Below are 17,292 nucleotides of genomic sequence, written 5' to 3'. Positions count from 1 at the left end.
TTTTCTGGTTCATCACTGTATTCCCAATATTAGCACAGGAACTCAGAAACATTTGTTCAATAAATGAAGGAAATCATGATATCATTAACAAATGATATCATAGTTATCCAATGTGATTTTTAGCTTACTATAGTTTAAAGCAAATCTTATAGGTAGGAGGAAAAATATACTTGAGGAAATGGACAGACACCGGTATATGAGCTACAATTAGAATGGAAGCAAACATACCAGAACATAAACATCTGAATGCATATTGTTCCCTTCAAAGCAACTGCCTTGGGAACTTACATGCTCAACCTAATAATAGCATTATTGTTCTAAAAACTCTGCTTTTGGAATTCCCTTCAGAGAATATGGAATAGTCACACTGGAAAAATCCTCATCTTTGAAGGTCATTTCTGTTTTTTTTTTTTTTTTAATTAGTCTAAAGTCACGCAAAGCCAAAGCTGTGAATGAAGTAAATGATTACACTAGATTCCATCAACTAGGGTCAGAAATGAGGCCAATTTTCCCCTGAGAGGACCAAACTTTGGCAGTAAAGAAAATTTCAGAAGAAAAGTTATAAAATGGTGGAAAATCAATATGAATATTTTATATTATAAATAAACACTATTGCATTTTTAACTTTTCTGCAAAAGTGCTCACAGTTACATTGAAAGACAGAGAAAACCTTGGCTGAATGTTTCCAAAAAGCAGTTCTTAAATAACATACTATATTGCTAGGTATCTAAAGAGAGCAGACAGGATACTGACATGGATGAAGTAAAAGAAGTTAAAAATTATGAATTTATATAGTGAATTATTCTACAAGCTAATAATCAAAATATGAATAGTAATGCAGCCTCAGCAATTATTTTGTTAATGAATATCTGAATTACAAGACCAATTTATAAAAAAGAGGATTCAACCCAACTATCTAAGCAAAGCAAGAGTCTGAAATTAGAAGGACTTTCACAGAATTTTTTTGTGCATACTGGAAGTTTAAAATAAACAGCAGCCCTGGATTTCACTCTTTATTGAAGGAGGTAGGAGGAATGTATGCTTCAAAATCACTTTAAGCAAATTTTAGCATCTCAAAGAATTCTCCTTTAACAATGCACCCACTGCAGGGGCTGTAAACACATAGAGAACTTCTAAGCCCCATGGAAAGAAAAATAGAGCACAACTATTATTGTGATTATTTCTTTCACTGTTTATGAGAACATGACAGTGTAAAAAAAACACAAAGCTTAGATATGCATCTCTCATAATAAAATAACTAGTACCAGACTTGCCCTCCAGCTGAAAAATATAAGATTAGACCACATACATGCAATAACTAAAACACACACAGTGAAGAGGGGAATACACACGACTGACTTGCATTAATCTGGTTCTCCCTGGGGGCACTTTTCCCCCAGGAGGAGAAGACAATTGGTATCCAGAGTAATAGTTCCAAATGGAACTGAATTCAGGGCTTCTAAAGTGGCTGGAATGTGCAAGGCAAAGTACCTGATAAGAGAGGCAGTGTTGTGGGTGGGGGTAGGGAGTGTAAAGGAGTGGCAGAAGACTGAGTGGCTAGTCACTTCAGACATGTATTTGGCAAGACTCTAAGAGAAGTAGCAAAAATTACCTGTTGAAGCCTGAAAGCAAGTGGTGATACCAATTATAACAATGTTTGAAGACACTGGGGTCCCACCCACCAGAGGAGATACCTTACTAGGCACCTCAGGCATTCAGTTGAGACACAGAAGGGCCACTCCTTGGAAGTAAGGACCATACCCTAGATTCAGACAACATTTCCTAAGACTAAATTTAAAACTAAAGTAGATCCATCCTAACAAATAATAATACCAAACCTGACAAGACAGAAAGCCTCTTCCAATAACTCCACTGCCTACAAGAACAAAGGTCAGTCCTGTTTTAAAGGAAGTTGATATAATCCAAATGCCCCACAACAAAACATTCGCAATATCCAACCTACAATAAAAAAATTTTAAAAAAATCACAACATGTGTGAAGAAATAGGAAATTGAAACCCACAGTAAAGAAAAAAAGCAGTCAATAGAAAATGACCTCAAGATGATTCAGAGGTTGGAATTAACAAACAGGGACTTTAAAGCAGCTATTATAAGTGTGTTTAAGGACTGAATAGAAAATATGGTAATAATGAACAGATGGACATCTCTGTAGAAAGAAAGAAGTATTTTAAAAAAGCCAAATGGAAATTCTAGAACTGAAAAATACAAAAGTTCACTGATGGATTTAACAACAGACTGGAAACAACAGAAGGGTCAGTGAACCTGAAGATAGATCAACAGAAAATATCTAGTCAAAAGGACTGAGAGGACAAAAAAAAAATCTATAAAAAAGTTAACAGAGCCTCAGTGTTCTCTGAGTCCAACATCAAATGGTCTAACATATATACAATTGGAGTTCAAAGAGAAGTGAATCGGGCAGAAAAAATATTTAAACACATGACCAAAAATTTCCCAACATTAGTGAAAACCTTAAACATACACACAGTGTGAAAATGACATATATTGTGAAACTCATAAGGTGAAAAATGAAGGCTGGCTGACTTCTCATAAGAAAAATTAAAACCAGAAAAACGTGGGAGAACATTTTAAGTGTTGAAAGGAAACTACTATTAACTAAGAATTGTCCAGGCAGTGAAAATATCTTTTAGGATTACAGTCAAAATAAAGGCATTTTCAGATAAACGAAATCAGAGAATTGGTCACCACCACACGGGTACTAAAGAAGAGTTAATGAAAGCTCTTCAGCTTGAAGAGAAAGATAAGAGATTCTACAGAGAGGAGTAAAGAGCTTGGAACATGGCTTGAGCACATGCACACATATATAAAGAATAAGGAAATGAATCCAGAAAGATATTGCTATGATTTATGTTAAGGAGTTTTATAGTGTTTTCTGTTTTCCTCTAGGAGTTTTATAGTGTCTGGTCTTACATTTAGGTCTTTAATCCATTTTGAGTTTATTTTTGTGTATGGTGTTAGAGAATGTTCTAATTTCATTCTTTCACATGTGGCTGTTCAGTTTTCCCAGCGCCATTTACTGAAGAGACTGTCTTTTATCCATTGTATATTCTTGCCCCATTTGTCAGAGATTTGGGTTATGACGGCATCTGTGTGCTGGGATGGTGATGCACTGCCCCTCCTCCCACTCGAGAGGGCATGGAAGTTTTGTGTCCCCCACCTCGTTCCTTGCCCTATGCATCTCTTCTGTTTGGCTATTTCTGAATTGTATCCTTTATAATAAAACTGTAGTGTTAATTATAGTGCTTTCTGAGTTCTGAGTCATTTTAAGAAATCATTAAATCTGAGCAGGGGACTCCTGAATCTGTAGCTAGCCAGACATGGATGTGGGGATCCTATTTATGGCTGGCATCTGAAGCGGGGACAATACTGTGGCACTGAGTCCTTAACCTGTGGGGTCTGCACTAACTCCAGGTAGCTAGTGTCTGAATTGAGCTGCAATGTAGCTCAAAGCGGGTGCAGGAGAAGTGAAGAACTGACTGTTGTTTGTAAAACCAAACAAGGTCTCAAGGTCAACATCTGTGGTATTCCTGCCAAAAGTGCCTAACTTGTATCTATTCAAGGAAAACATTCTACAAGATAACTGCCCTGTATTCTTCCAAAATACATGTTAAGAAAGATAAACACTGAGAAACTATTCCAGATTTAATGGAGACTAAAGAGATAGAACAAGTATATGCAATATGCAATCCTGAATTAGAGCCTTGATCAGAGGGAAAAAACAACTATAAAGGACATCATGGAACAACTGACCAAATTTGACTATAGAATGTCAGATAAGAGTACTGTATCATAAAATTTCCAGATTTTGATTAATGTATCACAATTGTGTAAGAGAATATTCTTGTTAGAAAATATATACTCATAAAAAAGTCTCCAAATGGTTCAGAAAAAAATAATATGCATATATTACTTACATGCATTATACATAAAAAAAGAAAATAATAAAGCAAATGGCACAAAATATAAACAATTGGAGAATCTGCGTAAAGGGTATACACAAGTTTGTGATGCTGGTCTTACAACCTTTCTGTAAGCTTGAAATAATATAAAAATAAAAGATAAAAGAAAACGAAAACGGAAATAACACAGTAGACTTGCCAAATTATATGTCGGTTTTCTTCCGCAAAGTGGAATACCTAAAGATTATTAGAACATTGAACAAAGATAGAGCAGTTCCCGAACTGTGTTTCCTGGAGTACAATTATGCCATGACAAATTTATCAAATTTATCACAATTAATAATTTTGATAAATTAAAGACATCAAAATTAAAACAGTTGCTGTTGTTCTTTCTTTCCTCTGAAAATTCATTTTAGAAATAATTTCATTCATTAGAAATTCACTTGAGTAGCAAGTGAGACCTGTAGGATGAGAGCTGGTGAAGATTTGTTTATCTGGAGAAGGACTGAAAAGGGAGGAATAAAGTAGGGGTAGGTGAAGGCCACATGAGTGGCAATGTGACCGTTCTCTAAGACCTTCCAAGTTTCCTCCCTAGAAATCATGGTATCCATGGAGAGGCTGTCTCCAGGAAACAAGAGAAGAGTACAAGTTTCGCATTCCAGTTGACTTAGGAAAAAGGGTTGTTTAGACAATGTAAATCCTTTGACATAGGAAATCTTGGGGAGGCTTATGGCTTCCACAGGACATGGAACCAGGGGTTCAAAGCAATTTGTGATGGTTAATTTTCTGTGTCACCTTGACTAGGCGAAGGGATACCCAAGTGGCTGATAAAATGTAATTTCTAGGTGTGTCTATGAGGACGTCTCCAGAAGAGATGAACATTTGAATCAGGAGAATGAGTAAAGAAGATCTTCATCAACACAGTGGGCATCACCCAATCCCTTGAGTACCTGAACAGAACAAAAAGGGAGAGGGAGAACGAATTTGCTTTCGGAGCTAAGACATCCATCTTCTCTTGCCCTCCTGCTGTCCATCAGAGCTCTTGGAACTAAAGCTTTTGGACTCAAACCAGAGTTACACAATTGACCCCTCCCTGATTCTTAGGCCTTCAGTTGATTATACCATCAATTTATCTGGTTCTCCAGATTGTGCAGATGGTGGGCAGATTGTGGAACGTCTAGGCCTCCATATCCAAGTGAGCTAATCCCTACAATAAATCACTTATTTATCTCTGGATATCCTACTGGTTCTGTTTCTCTGAAGAACACTGACTAATACACAATTCAATCTCGATATTGGATGATATCTAGTTTTCACATATGAGGATAATGCCAACATATTTATATAGTTGTTCTGATTATTATGTGTTAATATCTTATTATTAATAAATACTGTGCCACATTCAAGAAATTTGCACGAATGATGGGGCTGATGAAGGAGGAGATGATGTGTGACTGAACACCATTGGTATTTGTGGTCTAATTGAAACTCACTGGTCTAAATTGTGGACCTTGTCTTCTATTTTAAACATATGAATGTGTTATTTTATTAACAACAAAATAGTTGAATCCCTAAATTTATATCATTCTGTTGCAAAGTTTTAAAAAGCGAATCAAAAGTTGACCATTTCTTACAATTAATCTATCTAGGAGACTATTTTTTTACTCTTAGCTTCAATCTGAGCACTACTTTGTTTCACGGCCACTTCTTGGTTTTCTACTGCTACATTATTAATTTTTAAGTGTTCTGTGGTCTCATAAGCTGAAGAAATGTGTCATTTTCACAGACACGTATTTAAAGAAGTAGGACTCAGAAAACAAAGAACGTACTTTCATATTCTGACTATTTTCATAAACGGCTATGAGACAGTATTTTGACTATTCAAATTATGAGTGGGCTAAGTGATGAATTACCCACTAGCCAACTGATTTCCACTGTTAATACCAATGTAAATTATGGCCCAGATCAATCCCACAACTTCTAATGAAATTCCTGGGATGGGAATAACTTCTGCAAGGCCTCTATAAACACAGATCAAAGGTGTCAAGGGTGAAGCAGCAACATGAGAAATCCACAGACTAAGAGGCTTCAGTCTGGGGTCACTGCAAATCAAGGACACTGAGCCTATTTTAGATGGCAGTACAAGAATTAAATCATTACTAACTGCAAAACAAAGATTACACCATCAAAACTCTAAAGATGGTAAACAGATTAAATAACGTGCATATAAGTGAAGAAATTCTCAGGGCTGGAGAAATTTAGGACCATGCAAACAGATGAAGGCTTTCTCAGCAAAGCTGTAGCATATTTATGGTCCTACTGTACTTGGGACTATAGTGCCATTGAAAAGCGGAAACCCAGCTGTCACCTAAGACAGGACGGGAATTCTGCAAATTTGGCAGCGATCCTTCAGCTGTGTCCTTAATACCCCTCTTGGAGTCTGCTATGCTGTGACATTACTTACAGAGCTCAAAGAGGTCATGGAGATAGCTCCGTGAAGAATCAAAATTGAAAAGACTGCTGGTATAGAGTGGATTCTGAAAGCTATCTCAGGATTTAGCCAATCTGAACTATCACATCTTTCCCCAGATACCTGCCCTCAGTATTTCTCACCAGTTACTATTACTTATTCACCCAACTTCAAAACCTGAGTCTTCTCCAACTCCTCTTTTCTCCTCACTTCCACCTCCTGTTAGCTGCCAAGTCTAGCAGATTCAGCTTCTTCATCTTTAATCCATTCCCTCCTTTTGGTCTCAAAGGCCAGTGCTCTGGTTCAGGTGCTTACTCCCTCAGACTATTTAACCTGTCCTCCCAGTTTCCAGTATTTTTCCCTCTAATTCATTTTATGGCCACCATAATATTCATCTTTCTAAAGCATAGTCTGAATCATGCCAGTCCCCCTTTCAAACCATCTTTAATTAGTCCTCATGGCTCTGAATCAAATGAATACTCCTCAGCTTGGCATTTAAGACCCCAGTAATCTCCAGTAGCTCCTCAACGTCTATACTATCACCCACACATTTCCTTACAAGCACCCCATGGTCCAACTTCCGGTTTCTTCCTCAAACTTCTTTTTGCAACTGGATCTCAATATGCACACGACTCAATCTACTGAAATCTTATCCATCTTCCAGGGTCCATATCAATCATTGCTTCCTCAAAGAAACCTCTCTCCATCTCCCCAATTATATGTGATCTCCTGCTTCCCTGAACCTAACATATTTTCCCTGGATCAATTATGACCTGCTATCTAGTCTACTTATTTATCTCATCTACTATAATTTTCTCCCAATCAATATTTATTAACACTTGTCTATGTTCCAGGCACTGTATTAGGCATCAGGAGTACAGGAGTGAATAAAACATCTATGACCCCTCAAATGACACAGAGGAGCCTCAAGCTGGTATTATTATGGAATCTTCAAAGTGTACCACATGATAAGTAACTAGCATAATTGTTCTAGCATGATGCCAGAACATAATTCATAAACATACTAAGTGTCATTCAATTAAGATGATTTGTTTAAAACCTCTAATTCAATTAATAAAAGAATCATTTTAAATGGGAAATTTGAAAAATCATACAGTGTAAACTTTAAGTCCATAATAAAGATCTGTTCATAATGGAAGCAAAAGTGGAAGAAATATCAAATCTTTCCATTGAAATATTATAGGGCAAATATGTCCATTTTCTAGAGCTATCCACACATTTATTTGTTTAATGAAATGGAAGAGTGGAAAGAAAGAAACTCAGACTTTGGTGTCAAAGGGACTTCAAATGAATGAATATGATGAATTGAGTGAATGAATTTAAAAAGACTATGGGTTTGGTTTTCTGACACTTTTTGGACCTATCATTTTAGAATCTTAGTAAAGTCCCCAGAAGTTCATGTGGAGATAACATAGATAGGGGATATGTATAGTGATCAGGTAAAAAGATGAAAGAATACAACTGTGAGATGAGCTATGTTAAATTATCATTAAGCAGGAAAACAAGACAATATTTCCCTCAGGCCTCTATCCTTGATTCAGCCCCCAGTGAAGAAACTCTGGCATTTAAAAGATGGGGAGGTCCTTACCATACAGTCCCATTTTTAACAAGTATGCACATTTTTACATCTCAGTTTCAAATATCCCCACAATTCACAGTAGTTGTCCAAGGCCCCACCCACGCTCCACCTCCCACCCCGCCTCTGTTTCTTATTTACCTCATATGCATCTTTGATGTTCAAGGGCTCACCAAGAGCAGCCACATGTCCCACGATGCCTTTGTTCCACTCTAAGCGGATACAGTTATTTGAAGCTTCTTCCAGTGTTGAACCTTCTGCAACATCAAAGAGGCGGCTGATAAGAAACTTGTCGTTGGAGCTGTCCTCACAGACAAGGAACAGGGAATAGCGGTCAGCGGAGATGAGTCCATGGATGTGCAAGAAAATTTTGTGACATAAGGCTGTGACATCCAAGTGACTAGAAATATCTTTCACTAATTCCAAGAGTCTTGAGCACTGGTCCCCTTCATCATTATCAAACCTTGGGGGGGTTAGAGGCATCTGTTCCTTCTTTTCTGAGTCAGAGAGGAAGCTCACAGTTCCCTCAGAATCCTTGACGATGATGGGTCTAAGAGGCCGATCAAATTCGGAGGCGGAGATTTTCCTGGTTGGTGTTCCAGGGACGCTGCTCTCTGCACGGGGACTCTGCTGCGAGGGGCAAGAGCAAGCTTCCGTGTGGCCTCTGACGCCTTCCTTGCACACAGGGATGGTGTGAACTCTCTCAGCAAACCATGCATTGACCATTTCTCTGCAGAAAAGAACATGTAGACACAGTAAATGTTGGAGGACTACCCCTTCTTAAATATTGCTACCCCCGAAAGCTTCTAAAAGTCCGCTCATGGTAAACTGATGTGGTAATGATTGATTTGTCACAGAAAATAAAAACAAGATGGTTTATTTAAGACAGTTTTATTTTGAAAAACTCTAGAGGACAATTGCTTCAGTGAACATTTTAATAAAGCCTGACTCCTATAACGTGTATTTTCAGATATCTGATTTATAACACATTGTCAAGTCTGCTCCTCTCAAATCAGTTTGTGTTAAAGTAAAAGACACTAAATTTGACAAGAGTCTTAGGAAAATATAAATATGGAAATGTATCTGCTATTTAAAACATACAACTTTTTCTGAAGTTAAATATTTAAAAATTTTTAAAAATTTATATAAAATTGGCTAGCTAATATGCTTAATTGTAGATAGTTGTTTTAATCTATATCGCTACATATAGATTAGATTTAGAAAGGGAAATGGAAAATATAAACCACTTGATCTGGTATGTGGTAGAAAGATTATAGATTTCCATTAAAATCATCCTAATAAGATTTGTTCAATTAATGGTAAAGATGATCTCTTCTTCTAGATTATCTGCTCCTTGTATAAAGGAGAAAACAAAAAAGGTAGGTAATAACATATAGAAAATTCAGTCCAAGAAAACTTAAGTTATTTATGTTATTAATGTGCCATCCCATGAAAAGAACCCATTTGGGCTAAAGCCTTCACAGTGGGTGATTTTTTAAAACAAATATGCCAGAGATCATACACATCCAAATGATTGTTGTTCAGGTCAAACAATTCCTCTTGGGAAGCTGCATTCTCATGCCAACGGATGGTGCCATTACTTTAGACATTTTTGGAACTCTTCTTTTGAAACTAACTTCTAAAAATTTTCAAGAGCCACATAAGAATATTAGTTTTTTAAATTAATTTTTTTTGGAGTACAGTTGATTTACAATGTTGTGTGAGTTTCCTCTGTACAGCAAAGTGAATCAGTTATACATATATCCACTCTTTTTTTGATTCTTTTCCCATGTAAGCCATTACAGAGTATTGAGTAGAAAGAATATTTGTTTTATCTTAAAGTTAGATCTTGTTTTTCACTAAGCCTTCCTCTCAAAACAAGCAAGTAAAACCACAAAAACCTAGAGTAAAAGCTAACTTAATGTATATCTTATGCATTAGACTTGACTTTTTCTGAAACTCAAATTCACTTTCAAGAGACAGAAACTTGCTACCACTGAGGATACTTAAAAGAACTGCCCTATAAAAGCAATGCAATCTCCACTTGACAATGACTTACTGATTATTTTTACCAAGGAGCCAGGATAAAAAAGTTTGACAGTGTATCATTTTGGAGAGTGCAGGGAAACAGGCACTCTCTAATCCTTCTGGATGCAATAGAAATTGTTAACACCTCTTCAGAGGGCAAGTAGGCAATAGCTAACAAGTTTTAAAATGCATTTATCCTTTGTTCCACAGATTTTACGCATGTGGGAAAAGAAGTACCAGGGTATTTATTTACTGTGGTACTTTTTGTTATAGCGAAGATAAGAAGCAACCTAATACCACAAACAGAAGCCTGGCAAAAACACATCATGGCGGACTTCCTAGGTGGCGCAGTGGTTAAGAATCCGCCTGACAATGCAGAGGTCACGGGTTCGATCCCAGCTCCAGGAAGATCCCACATGCCACGGAGCAACTAAGCCCACGTGCCAAAAAAAAAAAAAAAAAAAAACACATCATGGCACATTTATAAAGGGAACACTAGGCAGACATTTAAAAATGGTCATAGGTACCGATGTGAATAGTTATCACAATTTATTAAGTGAAAAAAGAAGATCCAGAAGGGAGAAAGAAGAGTTAGCCTTTTTTCTGAGTCTCTACTAAGTCTTTCACTTATAGAATGTTCCCTTAATTATTTTATTTTGAACAGCAACTATTGTTTGGTAAATACTGTACTACCCTGAAATGACACCAGTCTAGAATGAAATGGGTCAAAAAAAAGATAACACAGATATGATCAGGATTACCCCATAATTCCAAGTGTTAGATACAGGTATAAATTTTAAAGTTCTCTTTAAAAAGCAATGTAGGGACTTCCCCCGTGGTCCAGCGGTTAAGACTGCATGCCCTCAAGTGCAGGGGGCACAGGTTTGATCCCTGATTGGGGAACTAAGATCCTGCATGTGACGCAGCATGGGCCAAAATAGTAATAATAATAATAATAATAATAATAATAATAATAATTAGTTTTTAAAAAAGCAATGTAGGGCTTCCTGGTGGTGCAGTGGTTAAGAATCCGCCCGCCATTGCACAGGGAAAGAAACCATAAACAGGACTAGAAGACAACCCTCAGAATGGGAGAAAATATTTGCCAATGAAGCAACGGACAAAGGATTAATCTTCAAAATATACAAGCAGCTCATGCAGCTTAATACCAAAAAAGCAAATAACCCAATCCACAAATGGGCAGAAGACCTAAATAGATATTTCTCCAAAGAAGACCTGCAGATGGCCAACAAACACATGAAAAGATGCTCAACATCACTACTCATTAGAGAAATGCAAGTCAAAGCCACAATGAGGTATCACCTCACACCAATCAGAATGGCCATCATCAAAACAACTAAAAACAATAAATGCTGGAGAGGGTGTGGAGAAAAGGGAACTCTCCTGCACTGCTGGTGGGAATGTAAGTTGGGGTACAGCCACTATGGAAAACAGTTTGGAGGTTCCTTAAAAAACTAAAAATGGAACTAACATATGACCCAGCAATTCCAATACTAGGCATATACCCAAAGCAAACCATAATCGCAAAAGAAACATGTACCATAATGTTCATTGCAGCACTGCTTACAACAGCCAGGACGTGGAAGCAACCTAAATGCCCATCAACAGATGAATAAAGAAGTTGTGGCACATATATACAATGGAATATTACTCAGCCATAAAAAAGAATGAAATTGAGTCATTTGTAATGAGGTGGATAGACCCAGAGTCGGTCATGCAGAGCGAAGTAAGCCAGAAAGAGAAAAACAAATACTGTATGCTAACTCATACATATGGAATCTAAAAAAAAAAAAAAAAGGTACTGATGAACCCAGTGACAGGGCAAGAATAAAGATGCAGATGTAGAGAATGGACTTGAGCACACAGGGTTGGGGGAGGGGGAAGGAATGGGGAAGCTGAGACGAAGTGAGAGAGTAGCTTTGACATATATACACAACCAAATGTAAAATATATAGCTCATGAGAAGTTCCTGCATAACGTAAGGAGACAAACTCGATGATGGGTGATGACTTAGAGGGCCGGGATAGGGAGGGTTGGAGGGAGTCACGGGAGGGTGGGGATATGTGTATAAATACAGCTGATTCATTTTGGTGTACCTTAAAAATTGGCACAGCACTGTAAAGCAATTATATTCCGAAAAAGAGCTTAAATTTAAAAAAATGACACAAAGATAACTAAAAAATTAAAAAAAAAAAAAAAAAGAATCCGCCTGCTAGTGCAGGGAACACAGATGGGTTCAATTCCTGGTCTGGGAAGATCCCACATGCCATGGAGCAACTAAGCCTGTGCACCACAACTACTGAAGCCCATGCACCTAGAGCCCATGCTCTGCCACAAGAGAAGCCACTGTACTGAAAAGCCCATGCACCACAACGAAGAGTAGCCTCTGCTTTCCGCAACTAGAGAAAGCCCGCACGTAGCAATGAAGACCTAACGCAGCCAATAAATAAATAAATAAATAAATAAATAAATAAAATTATTTTTAGAAAAGCAATGTAGTAAGTATACTGTACAGATCCCCGGTGTATACCTACAGCACAGAATCTTTTAAAATATAATTGCCTAATGTTTTATAAATTCATGACAAGGCTTGGGACAAAATTTCCAGCGATAAGAACATACGCTGATAATAAAATAATGCTGTATCTCAAAAACTTTGACAGAAATGAGGGGGACATACTTTGGGAAATGCTTGCATTACCTCCAGAATCACAGCAGTAGTGCCAAAGACACTGATGTCAGACATGTATGTGAAAAATGCACAGGAAGCATTTGAATAAGCTGTTTCATAAAATGTAAGACAGAAAAAAGCAATACATTTAACTTAACATCTCATGTGATTTAAAAGTGTGTACATGTAACAAATTCTCAAATGCATACAAAAATAGGCATTTTAACTATTTCAGCTACAAACCTGAAACACAGCCTCAACTTATTTCTTATCCTCTCATTGAAAAATGGTGATCAACTTTTAAATTTTTTAATCAAACCACCTACTTGACAACTCCATCTGAACATCTAAACAGACACCTTAAAATTGTGAAATCAGAATTCCTAATGGCCCATCCTTCGTCTTGCTTCAACCTCACTCCTTAACAGTTTTCTTCATATTAATAAGTAGCACCATGATCTCCCTAGCTACTCAACCAAACATCTAGGAGTTACTCTGAATTTCTGTTTCTTTCAACTCACACGTCCAATCCAGCAGCCAAGTCTTGTCTACGTGACTTTCAAAACCCTATATTCTAGTCTGTTCATTTCTATCTCCTGTACTACCTCCCTGATCCAAGCCCACCACCTCTCACCTGGGACTGTGGCCACAGCCCCTTAACTGGTCTCTCTGATATTATACTAGCCTCCCTTCAATCCATTCTCCACACAGCAGCCAGAGTCATCTTTGAACAAAGAAAACCTTAACATCTTAACTACCCTACTTGGCTTCTCACTGAATTGAGACTCAAACTCAAACTCTTTCTATCCCCTACCATAGCCCCTCTCGCCCATGCCGGCCCCTTGATACTCCTCATCACATCAAACTCTAACTGCCCCCAGTCTGGACCACTCTACTCACCTGCACCCGGCTGATCGCAGCTCCTCAGCCCCTGCGCAGACAGGTCTTCCCTGATCACTCCACCTCAAGTGGCCTCGACACACTATGTTCTCCCCCCACGCTATCTGAATTCTTACTATCGTCTATTTTTCTTGTTTATCAATCTGTTGGTTTATTGTCTGCCTCCTCCGAGGAGATGTAAATGTCATACTTGTCTGTCTGTCTTGTTCACGGCTGCATGTCTGTACTTAGAAAATGCCTTGCACATACTAAGTCCTTGATAACTATTTGTGTGAATGAATAAATAAATGAAGCCTCCTAAATTAACTGCATTAAAAGGGACAATAGTCCTTTGAAAATCTGAATGCTGGTATATTTGTTACAGAAAATCAACATTGTGTTTTAGCTATTAATGTTCATCTTCCTTTGGATGTGAGTCTCATAACTGACCATGGCTAATTTACCCTATAGGATATCCTATAGGGCCTAATATATGTCTTAAACTAAGCCAGTGTCCAGAAATTCTTTGTTAGGTGTTTTGTATTATATTTAATTGTGTCACAAGTGTTTTACTTTTAGATATTTTCTTGGAGAGATGAACTCAGTATTAAATGACACAGGAAAAATAGATCTGGTATATTCAGTGACTCAATCAACAATTTTTATTAACTACCAGTCATGGAGGGAAGGGTTTTCTCACGACCACATTATTGATCATCCGAGTCCCTGTAGATATGTCCCTGCGTAGGAAAACATATGTTATCATAACATCAAAACAATCACTTATAAACCAAGCATAAATGAAATTAAATCCTCTCTCACACCTCTCTCTCTTTAGGCATCCCTTGAGGTTTTGCAGTGCATGACCTATGTGGCTGTATGAAGTGGGCCTTCCTTCCTAAGACTAATATCTATCATCTCCTGTTGATTGTTTTTTAATACTTTAATCTCTGCAAATACAAATCACCTGGATACTGAAATTTTACACTCTTATGTAAGATATAGAATTTCTAGAAGGAAACCAAGGTGATATTGGAGAACTATTCTAATATTACATAAAGCCACTGATAATTAAGGGTTAAGTCCAATTAAAAAACAGCTAACAACTGGAAAAAATCAACAAGGATCATGATATAACAAACACGTGAAAAGAGAATTCTATTCAAAGAACTGCATTCTAGATTAAGAAAGGCTGCTGGAAAAACGTCAAATATTAATTTTAAAAAACTATATTTGAGGAAAAAAGACTCTCTTTAGGATCCTGCTGCGAATGCCAAATAAGAAGTAAAGATACTTGTGTTTACGATACAGCCTTGCCAGAAAATTGTTTATTTTAATAGCTTGGAGTTTTCATTATAATCTAAATCTTCTTAAATCTAAAATAAGGTAAATTTACTCTTATAACCCATGGTTCCATTTTTCAAGATAAAGTTCCAATCAAAGCCTTTTCACTGATATTTTTCCGTTTTAATTGGATTCACTTTTGTGTCCTTTTTTTTCTAGAATAAATTATTCTCATGAAGGTCCTTGAGTGTGTCAGGCACTAGGGATACAGGAGTGAGCAAGCCCAGACCTCTCCTCCCCAAACTGAAGCTTATATTGTGTCCAGCAGCTAATTTACACACACACTGAATTTGCTGTCATATGAAGTTATATGTAACTGCATGTGAATGAAAAAAGATGGAAAGATGAACATGTCAGATATGAGGGTAATATACCAGATGGGATTCAAGAAACCTGGCTGGTAGCTCTGATGGGGCAAATCACTTCTTTGGCCTGAGATAGGATCTCTGTTTTCCCTTCTTTCTCTTCCTTGAGTCTCTGAGATTTTGAAAAGTATTTACATTAGTGATATTGGAAGGGGAAAAAAAGCACCATTTTATTTAAACCTCGTGAAGCAGGCATGCACAATCCCAGTTTCTAAATTATGAAGCTAAGTTAAATGGCTGAACCAAACACATTCTGCAAGCTGGTAACAAAACCTGGAATCAAATCTGGGTCTCCTAATCCAAGTCTTACGGCCTACAAGAACCTAAAAGTTCCCAGAACATCAATGTTTGTCACGAAGACACTTCATAATGTCTAGCTGCATCTGAAAGAGTCAAAGATCAAATTTAAACACACAAGGCATAGAGAAAATAAAATCACCTATAATACACATCCTCTAACTAAATTCTTTCCATCCAGATCATAAAAGGACAGCACACTTAACCACTGAGGTAAAAACACTGCCTCAAGGGATTCAGAGAACCAAGATTCTTAAGGATAGTGTCCTGAAAAAAAATCTGACTGAATCCCATGCCTATGTTTCTCTGAAAGCATAAAATGTTTTACAAACCGAAAATGATTCACTGAAAAGAATATATAATAAATGTGTTCAAGAGAAGAATAATTCTCAGGGCTGCTAGATTTAGCAAATAAAAATCCTGGATATCCAGTTAAAACTCAGTTTCAGGTAAACAATGAATAATTTTTTAATATCAGCAGTATCTAAAATTCAAATTTTACTGGGTGTCCTATATTTTAGCTGGCCACACTAGTCACTCGATATTCTATTTTTCCCAAGTGAAACTGTTGGCAGGTAGACAACAAAGAAAAAAGCAGGTTCTATGCAGCATGCTAATGAGCTCCAGGCTATCAAATCACTAATACTAATTTTATCATTGAAAGAGCACAAAGGATCCTGTGTAAGATAACTGAACCTTTTGAAAGCTCTTGGATTAATAATTTGTGGCATAAAAGTCTTCCTTAAATCAAGCTTTTTCATTTTACTGTCCAAACTATACCATATATTTAATAGAGAAAAAACAAACTGCAATCTACTTATAAAGGGGAGGCTGACTAAGTGCTAAAAACTCTTGGGACTTACAACCACACCCCGAGAAGCTGTGTTTTTCAGCCATAAATCCTAAATTCCAATCTGTATCTTAGCTTTTGCTACCAATGGGATTTGTGACCAGTGGCAAACAATTTTCTTCTTCTGAGTTTCGATTTCATCCTCTGTATAATAGGGGAAATACTGCCTATTCTAACTTCTTCATGAAGCACAAGGTGCTGACTTTCTTCAGCAGAGTATGAAGCCAAGAATACCAAACTGGCCATCACGAGAGAACTCTAGTTCCAACTATAAGAATACACAGATGTGAGGCTGAACCAATCACAACTTCTCTGGAGTTCATTTTCTCCAGAGTACAAGTTCTTCATTGTACATACGGTCAGCCATATGAACAGGTCATGAAGCCTGCTTACATGATGAACGGGCCAGTAGGTGATGAGGATTAGGTTGGTCAACTCTTGTCATCTCCTTTTGCCCCTCAGCTTCCTCATTTTTAAACAGGCAAAAGACGTCTTCCTCCTTCACTCACCGCACAGGGTTGGTGTGCGAGTCAAGTTAGAAAACGCACGTGGAAGCATTTCAAAATCTCTTCCATATATTGAAGATGTTGCTATCTCCTAGACCCTTAGGATTCATTCCAGTGGAGACGTAGGGCTGGGGTAAGGAGCCATGGCTGTTCACTCCCTCCTAAAGTCCAGCCAAGAGAATCAGAGAAAGTGAGGGAGAAAAAGGTTGTATTCCTGGTGGTACAGGCCCACAGGCTGAGTGGGCCTCAGAGGGTTTGGAAACAGGCTGACTACCTGCACCCTGAGCATCCAGAGTACTTGTCCAAAGCAGATACTGCAGATTGTCA

General features: G+C 37.5%; 1 protein-coding gene across 5 annotated transcripts in view; it reads right to left on the bottom strand.

Annotated features, from left to right (window-relative positions):
- LOC130835217 (cGMP-specific 3',5'-cyclic phosphodiesterase-like) overlaps nucleotides 1-17,292 on the bottom strand; it is a 65,874-nt gene that overhangs the window by 35,494 nt on the left and 13,088 nt on the right. For 4 of the 5 annotated variants that reach the window (XM_057706613.1, XM_057706612.1, XM_057706616.1 and 1 more), the window contains exon 1: nucleotides 8,146-8,730. In XM_057706613.1, the coding sequence (XP_057562596.1) occupies nucleotides 8,146-8,730 (585 nt within the window). Of the gene's footprint in view, nucleotides 1-8,145; nucleotides 8,735-17,292 lie in introns of those variants that run through there. The other variant, XM_057706617.1, reaches the window with a different exon arrangement.

This window comes from Hippopotamus amphibius, chromosome 13, assembly GCF_030028045.1.
Source record: "Hippopotamus amphibius kiboko isolate mHipAmp2 chromosome 13, mHipAmp2.hap2, whole genome shotgun sequence".
In the NCBI taxonomy this organism is placed as follows: domain Eukaryota; kingdom Metazoa; phylum Chordata; class Mammalia; order Artiodactyla; family Hippopotamidae; genus Hippopotamus; species Hippopotamus amphibius.
Note: the sequence above shows the minus strand (reverse complement) of the source record. Positions and strands in the feature narration are given on the sequence as shown.